At 45.2% G+C, this 20,239-nt stretch overlaps 1 protein-coding gene across 1 annotated transcript in view; it reads left to right on the top strand.

Annotated features, from left to right (window-relative positions):
* Positions 1-704: 704 nt before the first annotated feature.
* The window catches only part of rab3ab (RAB3A, member RAS oncogene family, b), a 28,102-nt gene continuing 8,567 nt past the window's right edge, over positions 705-20,239 (top strand). Inside the window, exons 1-4 of the mRNA XM_080213176.1 lie at positions 705-787; positions 16,072-16,299; positions 17,699-17,817; positions 20,065-20,189. Coding sequence (XP_080069302.1) covers positions 16,072-16,299; positions 17,699-17,817; positions 20,065-20,189 — 472 coding nt within the window. The 5' untranslated portion in view covers positions 705-787. The remainder of the gene's footprint in view (positions 788-16,071; positions 16,300-17,698; positions 17,818-20,064; positions 20,190-20,239) is intronic.

The following is a 20,239-nucleotide window of genomic DNA, read 5'->3' as shown; positions in this document are numbered from 1 at the left end:
GCAACTACTCCTCACACTGCCAGGCGGCGCTCTGCCTGGAGGACTCACCATTGGCCGGCAGCGCCCTGGCGTCACCAGTAATTAAGTATTCATGAGTATGCATGCGTCATAAATTATGCAAAACAGTGCAGAAAGTGCTATGTTGCTGATTCTCTTTGCTTTTTGCACCTTACTAACTTCCTACTTTAACCCAATTTGCAGACGAAATTAGGGTGAAAATGGGATAAATTTTCGCCTGGGAATGTTAAAGAGAGACAACCTAATAAATAATTAAAATGTACACAATATATTATTCATGAGAGCAGGTTTGTTCCCAATAAATTTCACGTTTAGCCGTTTATTTGGTCTCATTGCTTTTGCATTAAAGATGCACTGGATTTAACATGTTAAGACTATTAATAGTTTGCAAAAAAAACCTTTAATGTTGCTCAGACCAAATTAGCAGGCCTTCTGGGGTGATAGTGAATAATTGATCAGCTTTTGAATAAATGAAGAATTGTGCAGAGTTTCACAATTAATCTGAATTCACTCAGGCTTCAATTGTCATCTTGCTGCTGGCTGCAAATTGCAAAGAAAAGAGGAAATAAACTGCATCTGCATTGAGAGGCTGGGGATGCTCTGGCCTGCCATTGGCTGTCTAAGCTGTCAATCAGCGTCCCCCGGCCAAGCCCCGCCCCCTCCCCCTGACCGGGCCCGGGAGTGACGTCAGACGGAGCTGTCAATCAGCCGCTGCCGCTGCTGCTGCAGTCTTTGCAAAAGGAGCGGTACTGAGGCAAACGCTTGAAAGGTAAGGGTTAAGGGAGGGCGCTGGGGTCGCACGGACAGCGCGGGGCATCGGAATGCAACCGTTGCCCCTTGTTGCATCCCATCCCATGGTTTAATTGCAGCAGTTTTCCTTAATATTTGTCATTTTTCTCCCCCATAACCTTCATTTGACATAGAATGTCAGAGAGTTGTTGTTGTGGTGGAGTGGGGAGGGTGATGGAAGGAGGAGGAGGGGTGGGGAGGAATGAGGCAAAATTGAATATTGCTTTCCCCAAAAATGAAAGGTGGCTGGTCTTTTTCTATCGGGTGAGCAGCGGGCGACTGGGAATGATGTTGGTCTCTCTGGTCCATTCATTCTGTAGCCTGACTTGTCAGTGTTCAGGAGCAGGCAGCATCCGCTGGATTGCATCCGAGAGGAGAACACTCCTGGGCGGATGAGCCCGTGCTGGACCAGTCGCTGCTGCCTCCTCCAGCATCAGTGACAGTGGGATCGCCCTGTGCCTCTCCACTGCAGAGCTGTAGAGACATTGACATATTTCCTATTGACACACTGGCTGTTCCCGCACAAGACAAATTGTGTCAGAAATTAGCTATAAATAATTTACAATGTGAACTGTGAGGTGCATGTATAATGTATTCATTGCCACATCTTGACTGGCAAGAAATACAACGTATCCTAAACGTGAATAACATCAGCAGCATAGCCAGAAAATGGTTACCAGCTTGCAGTTTCTCTCCGGCAGAGGACAAGCGACCCCCAGCAGGAGTGCAGCGTTTCAGTTTCTAGAGGAACCCGGCCCACAGTTTATTTATAATCTGCCCAATAGAGGGCACAAGGCTGGCAGAGGGAGTGGGTAGATGTACATTGCTTCCACAAGGATAAGTCCCTTTCCTGTTTGAGGATTTCTGGCGAACAGTCAGTGTTGTCACTGGGCTTAAGTTACAACTAAACGAAGCAAAAATCAATGTCATTCGAAACACTTAACTGTCGTGTATTAATTTTCTGACTGCTACTTTTAATTTGTCCTCTACAACTGCTGAATTGACCAGTGCTGTATCCCAATGTTATACAGAGACAGAACCATCCCCACCAGTACTGTACCCCAGTATTATACAGAGACAGACCCGTCCCCACCAGCTGTACCCCAATGTTATACAGTGACAGAACCATCCCCACCAGTACTGCACCCCAGTGTTATACAGTGACAGACCCATCCCTATCAGCTGTACCCCAATGTTATACTGTGACAGACCCATCCCCATCAGCTGTACCCCAGTATTATACAGTGACAGACCCATCCCCACCAGTACTGCACCCCAGTGTTATACAGTGACAGACCCAACCCTATCAGCTGTACCCCAATGTTATACTGTGACAGACCTATCCCCATCAGCTGTACCCCAGTGTTATACAGTGACAGACCCATCCCCACCAGTGCAGTACCCCAGTGTTATACAATGACGAGACCTGTCCTAGCAGTACTGTACCCCAGTGTTGTACAGTGACAGACCTGTCCTCACCAATACTGTACCCCAGTGTTATACAGTGACTGACCTGTCCCCACCAGCACTGTACCCCATGTTATACAGTGACTGACCTGTCCCCACCAGCACTGTACCCCATGTTATACAGTGACTGACCTGTCCCCACCAGTACTGTATCCCAGCGTTATACAGTGACTGACCTGTCCCCACCAGTACTGTATCCCAGCGTTATACAGTGACAGACCCATACCCACCAGTACTGTACCCCAGTGTTATACAGTGACAGACCTGTCACCACCGGTACTGTACCCCAGTGTTATACAGCGACAGATCCATCCCCACCAGTACTGTCCCCAGTGTTATACAATGACAGACCCATCCCCACCATTACTGTACCCCAGTGTTATACAATGACAGACCCGTTCCCACCAGTACTGTACCCCAGTGTTATACAATGACAGACCCATACCCACCAGTACTGTATCCCAGTGTTATACAGTGACAGACCCATTCCCACCAGTACTGTATCCCAGTGTTATACAGTGACAGACCCATTCCCACCAGTACTGTATCCCAGTGTTATACAATGACAGACCCATTCCCACCAGTACTGTACCCCAGTGTTATACAATGACAGACCCATACCCACCAGTACTGTATCCCAGTGTTATACAGTGACAGACCCATTCCCACCAGTACTGTATCCCAGTGTTATACAGTGACAGACCCATTCCCACCAGTACTGTATCCCAGTGTTATACAATGACAGACCCATTCCCACCAGTACTGTACCCCAGTGTTATACAGTGACAGACCCATTCCCACCAGTACTGTACCCCAGTGTTATACAGTGACAGACCTGTCCCCACCATTACTGTACCCCAGTGTTATACAGTGACAGACCTGTCCCCACCATTACTGTACCCCAGTGTTAGACAGTGACAGACCCATTCCCACCAGTATTGTACCCCAGTGTTATACCACATCAAAAGACTTCAGTAAGGCCTTTGACAAGGTCCCTCATGGTAGATGGTGAAGTCACATGGGATCAGAGGTGAGCTGGCAAGGTGGATACAAAACTGGCTCGGTTCAAGAAGACAGAGGGTCGCAGTGGAAGGGTATGTTTCTGAATGGAAGGCTGTGACAAGTGGTGTTCCTCAGGGATCAGTGCTGGGACCTTTGCTGTTTATAACATATGTAAATGATTTGGAGGAAAATGTAACTGGATTGATTAGTAAGTTTGCGGACGACGCAAAGGTTGGTGGATTTGTGGATAGAAATGAGGACCATCAGAGGATAGAGCAGGAAATAGATCAGTTGAAGACTTGGGCGGAGAGATGGCAGATGGAGTTTAATCCGGACAAATGCGAGGTAATGCATTTTGGAAAGTCTAATACAGGTAGCAAATAAATGGCAGAACCCTTAGGAGTATTGATAGGCAAAGGGATCTGGGTGTACAGGTACATAGGTCACTGAAAGTGGCAATGCAGGTGGAGAAGATAGTCAAGAAGGCATAGGGCATGCTTCCCTTCATTGGCTGGAGTATTGACTTTAAAAATTGTCAAGTCATGTTGATGCTTTATAGAACCTTAGTGAGGCTGCACTTGGGATATCGTGTTCGATTCTGGTCACCATACTACCAGAAGGATGTGGAGGCTTTGGAGAGGATACAGAAAAGATTTACCAGAATGTTGCCTGGTATGGAGGGCATTAGCTATGGGGAGAGTTTGGAGAAACTTGGTTTGTTCTCACTGGAGCGACGGAGATTGAGGGGAGGCCTGATGAAAGTCTACAAGATTATGAGAGGCATGGACAGAGTGGATAGTCAGAAGCTTTTTTTCCCAGGGTTGAAGAGTCAATTACTAGGGGCACAGGTCTAAGGTGCGAGGGGCAAGCTTTAAAAGAAATGTTCGAGGCAGATTTTTTACACAGAGAGGGATGGGTGCCTGGAACTCATTGATGGGGAGGTAGCGAAAGCTGATATGGTAGTGACTTTTAAGTGACTTGTCTTGACAAGTATATTAATGAGATAAGAATAGAGGGATATGGTCCCTGGAAGGGTAGGGGGTTTTAGTTAAGTTGGGCAGCATGGTCAGTGCAGACTTGGAGAGCCAAAGGCCTGTTCCTGTGCTGTAATTTTCTTTGTTCTTTGTTTGTTTGTCTTAACAGACCTGTCACCACCAGTACTGTACCCCAGTGTTATACAATGACAGACCCATCCCCACCAGTACTGTACCCGTGTTATAGTGACAGACCCATCCCACCAGCACTGTACCCCAGTGTTATACAATGACAGACCCGTCCCCACCAGCACTGTACCCCAGTGTTATACAGTGACAGACCCATCCCACCAGTACTGTACCCCAGTGTTATACAGAGACAGACCCATCCCACCAGTACTGTACCCCAGTGTTATACAGTGACAAACTTGTCCCCACCAGTACTGTATCCCTGTGTTATACAGTGACTGACCTGTCCCCACCAGCATGGTACCAGTTAGCCAGCCTCAGCTGGTTTTTGAATTTTTCAGACAACAGATATCTTTTGCGTGGGGATATCCTAACTATAATCATGCAAAGTTCTCTACCTCAGGAAATTTTCCTTTAAATTGAAATATTGTGCATTTCACTCTGTCATTTAAGAACCTGATTCAAGAAGAGAATGGGGTACCAGGGAATTATAGGCCAGTCGGCCAACATCTGCTATTGGGAACAATAGAGCCTAGAGTTAAAGATAAGAGTCTAATATATTGAAAAATTTCAGCTGACCAGGGACAGAGGTACGGTTTTGTATCAAGTAGATTATCTGATTAATCTAATGAATTGTTTTGGGGTGACAAATAGTGAGTAGATTTCCAGGAGGCATTTGAGTTCCTGATTAGAGACTGCTAAAATTGAAGCTGATGGAATAGAAGGCAAATTATTCACCTTGTTAGGAAAATGTCTGAGGGACAGGAGGCAAAGGTTGGGTAAATGGGCAGATACTCTTGTTGCAGAATGTGACCGGTGATGTTCCACAAGCATCCTTGTTAGCGCCTCAACTGTTCATTATTCTAAAGACGAAAGAGAGATAGAGCAAAGCCTTGGCCTGAGAACTCCCTCTCCCACAACTCATTTGCTCCCACCCACCTCCAAATTCATCAGGACCATTCTTACCCTCTCTGCCCAGAGGCCTGTAGCCCCACGATTGGCTTGCGGAGTTACTGAAGACATACAAAGCGTGAAGCTGATGTCCTCCGTGTGTCAAGAGGCTAACAGTAGCATTCACTGTGTTTATCCCGGAATGGGATAGAAAACCATCTCCAAACTTGCTGCTGGCACAAAGGTAGGCAGCGTTTTAAGCAGTTTAGATAGAAGCGGAACATTGTGAAGAGATATTTATAGATTAAGTGAATGAGTAAAACTAAGGCCCAACACATTTCAATGTGGCAAATGTGAGATTATCCACTTCAGATGTCAAAAGGATAAATCAGGAATTTGTAAATGGTAAAAAAAACTAGAAAAAGTCTGACAACACCAGGTTTAAGTCCAACTGATTTATTTGATAGTAAACTCACAAGCTTTCGAGGTTTCTCTCTTCTTCAGGTGAATGGAACTCTCCTGAAGAAGAGGGACACCTCAAAAGCTAGTGAGTGTACTATCAAATAAATCAGTTGGACTTAAACCTGGTGTTGTCAGACTTTTTACTGTGTTTACCCCAGTCCAACGCAGGCATATCCATATCAAAAAAACTAGAGACAGGGAGACCCAAATAACCTTGGTGGTTCATATATGAAGATCATTAAGATGTTTTGAAGAAGGAAGCGAGGGGTGCAGTGGTAATATCACCAGACTGGTAATCCAGAAACCAATGTTCTGGGGATACAGGTTCAAATCCCACCACAGCAGCGAGTGGAATTTAAACTCAAGTCATAAAAGCTAGCCTCAGTAATAGTGACCATGTAACTGTTGTTGATTTCTGTAAAAACCCATCTGGTTCACTAATATTCTTTAGGAAAGGGAATCTGCCGTCCTTGTTTGGTCTGGCCTACATGTGATTCCAGAGCTACTGCGATGTGGTTGATTTTTAACTGTCCTGTGAAATGGCTGAGTGAGACACTTGGTTGTATGAAATCACTACAAAACATACCAAAGGAATGAAACTGGATGAACCACTTGACATCGATCGAGGCACCAGAAATCAGAACTGCAAACCTAACTCTATTAACCCTACAAAGTCCTCCTTAATAACATCTGGGAGCTCGTGCCAAAATTGGGAGAGCTGTCTCTCAGACTAGTCCATCAGCAGCCTAACATAGTCATTCCCACAGAATCATAGCTTGCAGACAACACCCCACACACCACCATTACCATCCCTGGATATGCCCTGTTCCACTGGCAGGACAGACCCAGCAGAGGTTTTGGCACAGCGGTATGCAGGCAGGAGGGAGTTGCCCTGAGAGCTCTCAATATCAAATCCGCTCCCCTTGAAGTCTCATGGCACTGGGTCAAACACGGACAAGGAAACCTCCTGCTGATTACCACACACTGTTCTCTCAGCTGGTGAATCAGCTCCTCCATGTTGACACCATTTTGGAGGAAGCACTGAGGGTGGTGGATGCAGAATGGGCTCTGGGTGGGGACTTCAATGTCCATCACCAAGAGCGGCTCAGTGGTTCCACCACAAACCGAGCTGGCTGGGTCCTCAAGGACTTCGCTGCTTGACTGGGACTGCGGCAGGTGGTGAGAGAACCAACAAGAGGGAAATTGTACTTGACTTCATCCTCTCCAACCTGCCTGTCACAGATACACCCGTCCATAACAGTATCAGTAGGAGTGACCACTGCACGGTCCCTATAAGAACATAAGAAATAGGAGCAGGAGTAGGCCATCTAGCCCTTCGAGCCTGCCCCGCCATTCAATAAGATCATGGCTGATCTGAAGTGGATCAGTTCCACTTTCCCTATGGAGACAAAGTCCTGTCTTCACATTGAGGATAGTCTCCATCTTGTGGTTTTATACTGTCACCGTGATAAATGGGATAGATTTTGAACAGATCTAGCAACATAAGGCAGAAGGGGATCTTATTGAAACATATAAGATGATTAGAGGTTTAGATAGGGTGGATAGTGATAGCCTTTTTCCTCTGATGGAAAAATCTAGCACGAGGGGGCATGGCTTTAAACTAAGGGGGGGTAGTTATAGGACAGATGTCAGGGGTAGGTTCTTTACCCAGAGGGTGGTGAGGGATTGGAATGCCCTGCCTGCTGCAGTTGTAAATGTGCCTAGTTTGGGGGCGTTTAAGAGGTCTGTGGACAGGTTTATGGACGAAAAGGGATTGGTTTAGGTTAGTGGGTCATTGTTGTTGTTTTTTTTTAACTGGTCGGCGCAACATCGTGGGCCGAAGGGCCTGTTCTGCGCTGTAATGTTCTATGTTCTATGTTCTATGTTCTATGTTCTAGAACATCCATGAGGTGCTGTGGGCCATCAGCCGCAGAATTGTACTCAACCACAATCTGTAACCTCATGGCCCGGCATATCCCCCACTCTACCATTCCCACCAAACCAGGGGATCAACCCTGGTTTAATGGAGAGTGCAGGAGGGCGTGCCAGGCACAACACCAGGCATACCTAAAAATGAAGTGTCAACCTGCTGAAGCTCCAACACAGGGCTGCTTGTCTGCCAAACAGCATAAACAGCAAGTAATAAACAGAGCTAAGAGATTCCACAACCAATGGATCAGGTCTCAGCTCTGCAGTCCTGGCACGTCCAGCCCTGAATGGTGGTGGACAATTAAACAACTCACTGGAGGAGGAGGAGGCCCCACAAATATCCCCATCCTCAATGATGGAGGAGCCCAGCACATCAATGCACGAGATAAGACTGAAGAATTCACAACAATCTTCAGCCTGAAGTGCCGAGAGGATGATCTATCCCAGCTTCTTCCAGAGGTTCCCGGCATCACAAATGTCACTCTTCAGCCAATTGGAATCATTCCTTGTGATATCAAGAAAGTGCTGAAGGCACTGGATGCTGCAAAGGCAGTGGGCCCTGATAATATTCCAGCAATAATACTGAAGACTTGTGCTCCAGAACTTGCCGTTCCCCCAGCCAAGCTCTTCCAGCTACAACACCGGCATCTACCCGGCAATGTGGAAAGGTATGTCCTGTCCACAAAAAGCAGGACAAATCCAATCTGGTCAATTGCTGCCCCATCAGTCTACTCTCAATCAACAATAAAATGATGGAAGGTGTTGTTAACAGTGATATCAAGTGGTGCTTACTCAGAAATAACCTGATCAGTGATGTTCTGAGGCAAAGGGATATCACCACCTGGAAGTTCCCCTGCAAGTCACCTGCTGTCCTGACTTGGAAATATATCATCGATCCTTCACTGTGAAAATGCTAGATCTCCCTCCCTAACAGCACTGTGGGTGTACCTACGTCACATGGACTGCAGGGGTTCAAGAAGGCAGCTCAGCACCACTTTCTCAAAGGGCAATTAGGGATGGGCAATAAATGGTGGCCTAGTCAGCAATGCCCACACCCCGTGAAAGAATAAATTACCAAAAATACATAAAAGGCTAATGGAGTGTTGCTGTTTCTATTGAGAGGTCTGATATACAGGGTGGGGGAGTTATGCTTCTGCTAAACAAAGCCCAGGTTCGACCACACCTGGAGTCACTATGAGTAGTTCTAGGCTCCAGGCCCCAGGAAGGACATATTGGCCTTGGAGGGAGCATAGCATTGCACTCAAAGGATTCAATTTCAAGGAGAGGTCACAAAACCAGGTTGGCATTCCTTGGAATTTGGAAGATTAAGGGATAATTTGATCCAAGGCACCAAGAAGGGCAGACAGGTTAGATTGGAGGAAACCATTTCCGTCAGTTGGGAATTCTAGGATTAAGGGACAGCGTCTAAAAATTAGACACAGACCTTCAGGAATGCAGTTCAGAAACACTTCTACACTCAAAGGGTAACAGAAAGTTGGAGTTCTGTTCTAAATATGGCTCTTAGTGTCATTAGTTAATTTTCAATCTGAGTTTCATAGATATAGCCAAAGATATTAAGGGTTATGGGTAACATTTTGATACAGGAGTAGAACATAGAACATTACAGCGCAGTACAGGCCCTTCGGCCCTCAATGTTGCACCGACCAGTGGAATGAATCTAATGACCCTCTAACCTAAACTATTCCAATATTATCCATATGCCTATCCAATGACCATTTGAACGCCCTTAAGTAAGGGGCAGCATGGTGGCATAATGGTTAGCACTGCTGCCTCACAGCCCCAGGGGCCAGTGTTCAATTCCCGATTTGGGTCAGTGTCTGTCTGGACTTTTCACGGTCTTCTCAGGCCTGTGTGGGTTTCCTCTGGGTGCTCCGGTTTCCTCCCACAGTCTGAAAGATGTGCTGGTTTGATGCATTGGCCATGCTAAATTCTCCCTCAGTGTATACAAACAGGCGCCGGAGTGTAGCGACTCGGGGAATTTCACAGTAACTTCATTGCAGTATTAATGTAAGCCTACATGTGACTAATAGCTAACTTTAACTTTAAGGTCATAGATCAGCAGTGGCCTTGGTGAATGGTGCTCCAGGCTCAAGGGAATCCAATGAGCGCTATTTGTTAGCTAAGGTTCAGATGCTGGCATTTCTGACCTGACTCAGAAGGTTATTGATTTTCTGGAGATTACTGAGTGAGTGCTACATTGTCAGAGGTGCTTTCTTCCACTGAAACATAAAACTGAAGCTCCGATTGCTGTCCCTTGTGAAGCAAAGGATCCCATAGAAGTTTCTATCTGAAGGTCAGGAGAGCTCTCCCTGGTGCCCGGGCCAATGTTTATCCCTCAGTCAACATTGCAGAAACAGAAATACAAAAACAAAATACTGCTGGAAATCTGAGACAGGAATGAAAAAAAAGCTGGAAAAACTCAGCTGGTCAGACAACACCTGTGAAGAGAAAGTGTACACACTTCAGAGCAATGACCTTTCTTCAAAACGCCACGATGTTGTCTGATCTGCTGAGTTCATACAGTTTTTTTGTTGTTATTTATTGTAACTAAAATAGATCTGGTTGTTATCACATCACTGTTTGTGGGAGCTTGCTGTGCACAAAATGGCTGCCACGTTTCCTACATTACAACCGCAAACATACTTGAAAGGTATTTCACTGGCTGCAAAGTGCTTTGTGATGGTCGGTGGCTGTGGAAGGTGCTAGATCAATGCAAGGCTTTCTTCCTACATGTGACTCTCAATGTACAGGATTGCTTGACGTGCTTGCAGAGATTGTCGATGCTGAAGTCAAGTTAGTGACATGGTTACCAGTCAACTTTGAGGTTTTCGGAGCCAACCCTCTTGCACCTTCCCCACCCCCTCCAAGAAATCGATACCAGCACCTCCAACTTCGTTCTCCCAACAAACGTGCCCTCCCACAGTCCTGTACCTCTTCACCCAACACCGCCCTACATTCCTTCTTGTGCAAGCATAGTTCATGAACCTTGTCATGGGAATTCATGAATAGAAGTAGGCCATTCAGCCCCTTGAGCCTGTTCCACCATTCAATGAGATCATGGCTGATCTGTGGCCTAACTCCATATATCTGCCTTTGGCCCATATCCCTCAATACCTTTGCTTAATAAAAATTTATTTACCTGAGATTTAAAATTAGCAACTGATTTCGCATCAACTGCCAATTATAGAAGAGTGTTCCAGACCTCTCCCTCTGTGTGTAGCAGTGCTTCTTCACATCTTTCAGGAAAGATTTGACCCTCATTTTTAGACTAGGCCCCCTTGTTTTAGAATCTCCAATCATGGAAACTGTTTATCTTTATCTACCCTGTTTTTTGCTGTTAATATCTTGAAGGCTTCATTCATATCACCCCTTAACCTTCTAAGTTCCAGAAAAAACAGGTATGATTTATGTAATCTCTCCCCAGAACTAAACCTCTGAATCCAAGTATCATTCTTGTAAACCTACACTGCACTCTCTCCAAGGCCAATATACCCTTCATAAGATGCGATGCCCAGATCAAATCACCGTGCTTCAGTGACATCTAACCAGGGTCTTGGAGAGCTGCCATGATGTGGAGATGCCGGGGTTGGACTGGGGTGTGCACAGTAAGAAGTCTCACAACACTAGGTTAAAGCCCAACAAGTTTATTTGGACTCACGAGCTTTCAGAATGCTGCTGTGTCATCAGGTGAAGGATGAAGCTCTGAAAGCTCGTGATTCCAAATAAACCTGTTGGACTTTAACCTGGTGTTGTGAGACTTCTTACAGTGGCCACCCCAGTCCAACGTCAGCATCTCCACATCATTTAAATAGAGGGACATGGAAATTCTCCAAAAGCAGATGACAGAGTTATTCTCACTGTGCTGCCTCACAACTACAGGTATCCATGGTGATAGCATATGATGCATATCAACCAGTGGTATCCATGGCGATAACATATGAACTGCTGGTATCCATGGTAATCATAGAATCCCTACAGTGCAGAAAGAGGCTATTCAGCCCATCGAGCCTGCACAAACAACAAGCCCATCCACGCTGTACCTTGCTACCCCACATATTTACTCGCTAATCCACTGATACAAAGGGTCAATTTAGCATGGCCATTCCACCGAACCTGCACATCTTTTGGACTGTGGGAGAAACCAGAGCATCCGGAGAAAACCCACACAGACATGGGGAGAATGTGCAAACTCCACACAGACAGTGACTCAAGGCCGGAATTGAACCCTGGTCCCTGGCACTGTGAAGCAGCAATGCTAACCATGATTCCCCCCAGCAACACATGCTGCCTCCTAACATTGCGTATTCGGGGTGGCAGCGTGTAATGTTTTGGTAATCCTTTTTATCTGTGGTGACAGCCTATGTTGCCCTGGTGACCTGTGGTATCCATGGCAAAGTTAAATTCTCACACCGAGCATGTGGAGGGCTGAACTGTGGGGAGTCTGCTGTCACAGCTCACTATCTGCTGACGTTAATTCAGTGTCGAATTGACTCATGGTTTGTTTCCATTTTCTAACAGAACAGGATCACAGCCTCAAATTGAAGCTTGTAGGAGGAGGTGAGAGAGAGAGGGCACAGAGAGTGCAGAGAGCTTTCTGGGGGTGTAAGAGCAGCTCTGCGATTCCTTCGATTTGGAGGAAAGAAAGAACCTTCATTCAATCAGCATCTTCTGTAACCTCAGTTAATGTTGGGGAGAATTATAAAACAGGAGATATAGCTGTACAGGCGCATAGCTTCTTGAAAGTGGAGTCATTGGTGGACAGAGTGGTGAAGAAGGCATTCGGCCTGCTTGGTTTCATTGGTCAGAACATTGAATACAGGAGTTGGGACATCTTGTTGAAGTTGTACAAGACATTGGTAAGGCCACATACTGTATACAGCTCTGGTCACCGTATTATACAAAGGATATTATTAAACTAGAAAGAGTGCAGAAAAGATTTATCGGGATGCTACTGGGACTTGATGGTTTGAGTTACAAGGAGAGGCTGGAGAGATTGGAACATTTTTCTCTGGGAGTGTTTAGGGTTTAGGGTTGATCTTATAGAGGTCTATAAAATAATGAGGGGCAAAGATCAGCTAGATAGTCAACACCTTTTCCCAAACGTAGGGCAAAACAAGAGGACATAAATTTAAGGTGATAGGGGAGAAATACAAAAGCGACTAGAGGGGCAATTTTTTCACTCAGAGGGTGGTGAGTGTCTGGAACAAGAGGTAGTAATGGAGGCAGGTACAATTTTGTCTTTTTTGAAAGCATTTAGACAGTTACATGAGTAAGACGGATATGAGCCAAATGTGGGCAATGGGGACTATCTTACTAGTAAAAACTGGGTGGCATGGACAAGTTGGGCCAGAGGACCTATTTCCATGCTGTAAACCGCTACGTAAACAGCTAAGTTCTTTATGGTCGCTGGAATACTTTTCAAATGTAGTCATGTGAAATGTACATGGAATTACATCAAATTTTACACCATTCAATCAGGCCTCCGTCCAAGGTTAACGTGGTCCACATTTTACTTCAAGTCATCCCATCAGTTTACCCTTCCCTTTGAACAGACAGACATTAATGAACAAGCAGGATAGCAAATCTGGACGTGGTCATTCACTGTCACTTTGTTGGTGAGGAATCCCAGGGAAGTTCTACAGCCCCACAGTGCAGGGAATGAGGCCAAGATTGAGAAAAATAAGCAGAAAGGTTTGACAATTTGGGACTAGCTGGGAGGATATCATGGTCGCCATTGACCAGTTGGGCCAAAGGGCCTGTTTTTAGGCTGTATTGCCCTATGACTCTATTGCTGGAATTCTACCACCCTGCCCGCCACAGGAATCAGAACTGGCAAAGGACAGACAATGGGAAGGTCCATTCATTTCGGGCAGGATTTTCCAGTCTCGGGTCAAGCGAGGCAGTAAAATCCTGTCCCGTGATTCTATAAGTCTAAACAATGCTTGGCTTTGAAAAACACGAGATCCCAGAAAGCAGGGAAGTTTGAGGAAGAGGAGGGATCTGCAGTCAATGAATTGGTGAACAATGAGATACGGAATCTTGATTTCAGCTGAATTAAGAAAGGGGATACCCTGTGATACACTCGGATGTAGCATCAAACCTGAATGGCAAGTTTTGTCTCTGTGTCTCTTTTCTCAGGTTGTGAGGGAAGGAGGAATGAGAGGAATGTTGCTTGGGACTTTAGCGACAGAATTAGACTCATCAGAGTCCTTTTGCTAGATCTCAAATATGCCTACTCATGTCACCAAATTGTTCAACTCTTGCTCCAGAAATCCATCTAATTGCCTCTTGACCCATTGATGCACATGCTTTTTGGTCACTAATTGATTATCCCTTGTGCCTAAATACATCACCACATTTCTCCTAACCTCCTCTCTTTGATTTGCAACTCTCAGCCTTCCCTCTGTTATCTCTGGACTCAGCCATTCCAATGGACAATGACTGGCATCCACTTTGTGCCCCTGGAAAGTTCTGTACATCCAAAACCTTTCTGCCCCTATCCCAACTCACCAAGTCCCATTCATTCATGGGACATGGGCATTGCTGGCTAGCTGGTATTTATTACCAATTCCTAATTGTCCTTGGAGAACAGTTGAGAGTCAAACACATTGCTGTGTCTCTGGCGTCACATGTAGGCCAGACCAGGGAAGGACAGCAGATTTCCTTCCCTAAAGGACATTAGTGAACCAGATGGGTTTTTCCGACAATCATTTCATGGTCATCAGTAGATTCTTAATTCCAGATTTTTTTTATTGAATTCAAATTCCACCATCTGTTGTGGTGAGATTTGAACCCAGGTCCCCAGAATATTAGCTGAGTTTCTGCATTAATAGTCTAGCGATAATACCACTAGGCCATCGCCCGTTATGCTCAGTAACCTACCTTGATTAAGAATCTGGCAATACCTCAGTTTCAAAATTCTCAACCTTGAGTTCAAATCCCTCTATGGGAAGTTGAAGTTCGTGGAACTGAAGACAGATTCCTGCCCTGGATGGGAAATTAGCCGCACAGCAGGAGACAGAGAGTCGAGATCAATGGGCAGTTGCACTAACTGACAGAATAAATGACTTACAATGTCCCCCTAGGATCTGTGGAATTTCAGCTATTGTTGTATTTCTTAGACTTTGGGATAAAAAGCCACAAGTCCATATTGATAAATGTCACAAAGATAAGGATGTTTTGTGTGCACTGTGGATGGAAGCATAAAATAGCAAGGAGAGACTGATAGATTAAATGAATGGGCAAAACTAGCAAATGTAGTTAAATCTGACATCCTCCACTTGGAGAAAACAGGGTCATGTCTAACAGAGAAAAGCTAGAAAACAGTGAAGGCTTAAAGAGACTCGTGGTCCAGGTACATCAAGCATTACAATGTCATGAAAGGTATTTAAAATAATCACAAAGGCAAGTAGAATGCAGTCTGCTATATCTACAGAACGAGAATACTGGGGGATGGGGAGGAGAGAAGACGTACTCCAGTTTAACTAAGCCCTGTGTAAACCAGACCTATAAGAAGTCTCACAACACCAGGTTAATGGTATGTTGTGAGACTTATTACTGCGCTTATGCAGTCCAACACTGGCATGTCCACATCATAGATCAGACCTGGCAGTGAGCAGTTCTGGGCAGCAAGCCTTAGGGAGGATATTGCCCTTGGAAAGGTTCGGGTAAAATTATGAGAAACAAACTAGGGTCTGTTTCCCTGGAATTTACCAGGGAAATTCAGTGGTGATTTGATTGAAGATTTCAAAATATTGAGAGGAAGAGAGAAGATGGATGGAGAGAAACTATTTTGTAGAGGCAGTGGCTTGAGAGGTCAAGTCTAACAATTGGAGCCAGACCTATCAGTAGTGAAATTAGAAAATAATTTGACACAGCGAGAATACTCAAGAATCGGAACTCTCTTCCACCAATAATGCAAGGTCAATTGTTAAATTTGAATCTGAGATTGATAGATTTTGTTACTCAGAGGTTTTAAAGGACATGGGATAAGAATGAGTAGATGGAGTTAGGTCGCAGATAAGCCATTGAATGGTGCAATGGGCTTAATAGGCCAAATGGCCTCCTCCTGTTCTTATATTTTTATGTGCCAGCAGCGACCACTTGGGTCAAATGGTTAGCTTCTGTGTTATGTATAAAATGTGATACTGTCTGTAGGATCTTGCAGTCGGTACTGACTCCTGTCCTTGGCTCCGTATCTACTGTCTGTCACTTCAGTTCACTGTGTGCGAGATGTTTCACAATGATTCGGAAAGATATCGCAGGATAAATTGAAATTGTTTTGTCAGCTTTACCCTGTGATTAAGGAGAATAATTTTACTTTGGGTAGATGGCTTCAGCTACAGATCCCCGCTTTGGACAGAAAGAATCATCAGATCAGAACTTTGATTACATGTTCAAGATCCTGATAATTGGGAACAGTAGCGTGGGCAAAACCTCTTTCCTGTTTCGATACGCCGATGATTCCTTCACCCCAGCGTTTGTCAGCACTGTTGGAATTGACTTCAAAGTGAAGACCATTTACCGGAATGAGAAAAGGATCAAGCTGCAGATCTGGGTAAGAGATGTTTACCATCTTTACATTTCCTTTGTTAACATCTTCACAGAGCTCCCAGCAACATGATGGCTGATTTAGCTGCCTTAGGTGAAATTAATTCAGGAAGATCCCATTTCAGTACATGCTGTCGCTAAGTCCCCCCCCCGACACTCCACAGAGTAACATGAGATGAAATTGAGATGTGTTCATCGAATCTTACAGTGCAGAAGGAGGCCATTCAGCCCATCAAGTCTGTCCACTCTCCAGCTCAGTTTAAAGTGTTTTTATTAGTGTCACAAGTAGGCTTACATTAATACTGCAATGAAGTTACTGTGAAAACTTCTCCCTCAGTGTACCGAACAGGTGCCAGAGTGTGGCGACTAGGGGATTTTCATAGAATCGTTGGATTCTACATGCAGAAGGAGGTCATTTGGCCCATCGAGTCTGCATCGACCATAATCCCACCCAGCCCTATCCCTGTAACCCCATGCATTTACCCTAGCTAGTCCCCCTCACATTACGGGACAATTTAGCATGGCTAATCCACCTAACCTGCACATCTTTGGACAGTGGGAGGAAACCAGACCACCTGGAGGAAACCCACGCAGACATGGGGAGAACATGCAAATTTCACACAGACAGTGCCCAAGCCGGGAATCGAACCTGGATCCCTGAGGCTGTGAGGCAACAGTGCTAACCACTGTGCCACCGTGCCATGTTGTTGGGGCAATAGCCCTGTCCGATCAAGCCAAGCCCTGCCTGTCTTAGACATGGAGAATACTGACACTGCATCATCAAACATTGGTAAAGTATTTTATCCCCAAGTTCTGGTTGATAATTCCTGGATGAGAAGGCAGTTAGGAACCAGTTCCCTGGCTGGTGTGTGCATCTTACAGTTAGGAGATCTTTAAATTGTTTGGCAAGATGAGCTTTGTCCATAAGGGGCAGGCAGATGGAAGAGGAGAGAGGAGGCAAAGGAGAGGAATAGTTCAGGTGTGTCTGAGAAATGTACAAAATCATCAAATCTCCCCACAGCCCCCAAGCTCCATAACATCTCCAGCCCTTCTCAATCCACTGAGAACTCTGCAGTCATCCAATTCTGGAATCAAACATCTCTTTAACCCTTCACTCCACCGTTGGTTGCTGTGCATTCAGCCATCAAACATTCCCACATCTCTGTCCCTTTACGACGTTCCTCGAAACGTATTATTTTGGCCCAGTTTTGGGTACCAATATCTCAAACTGTGGCTTGGTGTGATTTATTTTGCTTGATAACAGTCCCCTGGAGTGCAGTGGGACGTTTAACGCCTTAATAAAGGTGTCACAGACTCACAAATGGCTGTTGTTGCTCAGTGAATGAATTAAATTTGGAGATTTAACTCAGGGTTTAATGATTGTTCTTCCTATGTACTTACTGCAGGATACGGCTGGTCAGGAGCGATATCGAACCATCACCACAGCTTACTACCGTGGTGCTATGGGCTTTATCCTGATGTATGACATTACCAATGAAGAATCCTTCAACGCTGTCCAGGACTGGTAAATATCCTGCAGGTTCTTGTTTGGGAAAAGTTGTAAATCATAGCATCTTAAAGCAAATATGGAGACCATTCAGCCCATCGTGACTGTGCCAATGCTTTGCTAATAAATCCCACATTCCTTGTCCTTCTCCATAGCTCTCATTTTCTTCCCTTCAAGTATTTGTCCAAACACCTTTTGAAAGATTTTTTAACTTGTTTCATAGGAACTGGGTCTTGCTGGCAAGAAGTCTCACAACACCAGGTTAAAGTCCAACAGGTTTATTTGGTAGTAAACGCCACTAGCTTTCGGAGCGCTGCTCCTTTATCAGGTGCGTGGCAACCTGGTGTTGTGAGACTTCTTACTGTGTTTACCCCAGTCCAATGCTGGCATCTCCACATCTTGCTGGCAAGGCCATCATTTGTTGCCCATCCCTAATTGCCCCTTGAACTGAGTGTCTCGCTCAGCCATTTTGGAGGGCAGTTAAGAGTCAACTACATTGTGGTGGGTCTGGAGTCACATGTAGACCAGACTGGGTAAGGACGGCAGGTTTCCTTACTGAAGGAATTTCCCGTCATGACTGAACCAGGTGGGCTTTTACAACAGCTGATGCAGCATTACTGAGCCTAGCTTTCAATCCCAGATTGCTTTTAACTGATTCATTGAATTGATGAATTAATTGAATTTATTAATCAGTTGAGTTGAAAATCCACCAGTGGTGAGATTTGAACCCTGGACTCTGGGGTATTAGCCTGGGCCTCTGGACTACTAGTCCAAAGACATTATCACTACACCACCAAGTCCCCATTACTAAGATGAGTGGTAGAGCAAAGTGTGCAGAGGACACTGAAAGTGGGCAAATCATTGGCAGATGCAGTATAATTTGGATAAATGTGAGGTTATTCACTTTGGAAGCAAAAGCAAAAGGACAGATTACTACCTGAATGGCTGTAAATTGGGAGAGGGGAGTGTGCAATAGGCCCTGGGTGTCCTTGTGCACCAGTCACTGAAGGTAGGCATGCAGGTGCAGCAGACATTAAAGAAGGCAAATGGTATGTTGGCCTTCATTGTGACAGGTTTCAAGTAGAAGAGCAGGGATGTGTTGTTGCAATTATACAGGGCCTTGGTGAGGCCACACCTAGAGTATTGTGTGCAGTTTTCGTCTCCTTTTCTGAGGAAGGATGTTCTTGCTCTTGCAAGAGTGCAGCAGATGTTTACCAGGCTGATTTGGGGATGGCGAGACTGATTTTTGAGGAGAGATCGACTAGGTAGGGATTGTTTGCGCTAGAGTTCAGATGAATGAGGCGGGATTTCATAGAGACTTATAAAATTCCAACAGGACTAGACAGGGTAGACAGAGGAAGGATGTTCCCGATGGTGGGGGAGTCCAGAACCAGGGGTCACAGTCTGAGGATTCGGGGTAAACTGTTTAGGACAGAGATTAGATATTTCTTCACCCAAAGAGTTTTACCACAGCAAGTATTTGATGAATGTATTCAAGAGGCGGCTGGATATAGCACTTGGGGTGAATGGGATCAAAGGTTATAGGGGGGAAAGCAGGGTTAGGCTATTGAGTTGGATGATCAGCCATGATCGTGATGAATGGCAGAGCAGGCTCAAAGGGCCAAATGGCATCCTCCTGCTCTTATCTTCTATGTTTCTATGAAACAAGGGTGGGGTTTGAGGGAATCAGACTGAACTATTTCAGGCTGAACAAAGGGAAATTTCAGTGATCCCAATGGGTTATAGCGAATGTTCAAGTCCTGTGGGACGGAAGTTTAAGAATGAAGAAGGTAGCAGTATGAAGGGGAAGCTCCAGGATGGATTTCCACAAAATGCATTGTAGAGCCATAAAGCTCTGGTGTGGTTATGGAGAGTGAGAGAGTTTTACCCAGAGTTTTACCAATATTTATGCCTCAACCAACAGCACTAAAACAATTACATTTGTGTTGGGATCTTGCTATGCATACATTGATTGCCCCATTTACCGTGTTACAACAGCGCCTCAGAAAGTATTTCATTGCCTGTAAACACTTCAGAGTGTCCTGAGGTTGTGAATTGTGCGATAGAAGTGTTCTTTTTAAGTGGAAGATTTCTAAGCAATCACTTGGTAACATTCTCAGACCAATCCCCTTCCCACAGGAGATGGTGAAGTTGTTAACCCTTTCAGTTCAGTCCATTTGTGTAATGAAGGGACCATTCCTGAGAATCTCTTTGCTCTTTTTACTTCTCACCGGTGTTAATTACATTGATCTCTGTCCCCCACAGGTCAACTCAGATAAAAACCTACTCGTGGGACAATGCCCAGGTCTTACTGGTTGGAAACAAGTGTGACATGGAAGATGAGCGTGTGGTGTTAGCAGAGGGAGGGAAGCAGTTGGCTGATCATCTAGGTAAGATAATCAATGCTCTTAACTGTAAGGTTCCAGTCAGATCCCAACAA

This window comes from Carcharhinus amblyrhynchos, chromosome 26, assembly GCF_965287045.1.
Source record: "Carcharhinus amblyrhynchos chromosome 26, sCarAmb.v2.hapA, whole genome shotgun sequence".
Classification (NCBI taxonomy): Eukaryota; Metazoa; Chordata; class Chondrichthyes; order Carcharhiniformes; family Carcharhinidae; genus Carcharhinus; species Carcharhinus amblyrhynchos.
Note: the sequence above shows the minus strand (reverse complement) of the source record. Positions and strands in the feature narration are given on the sequence as shown.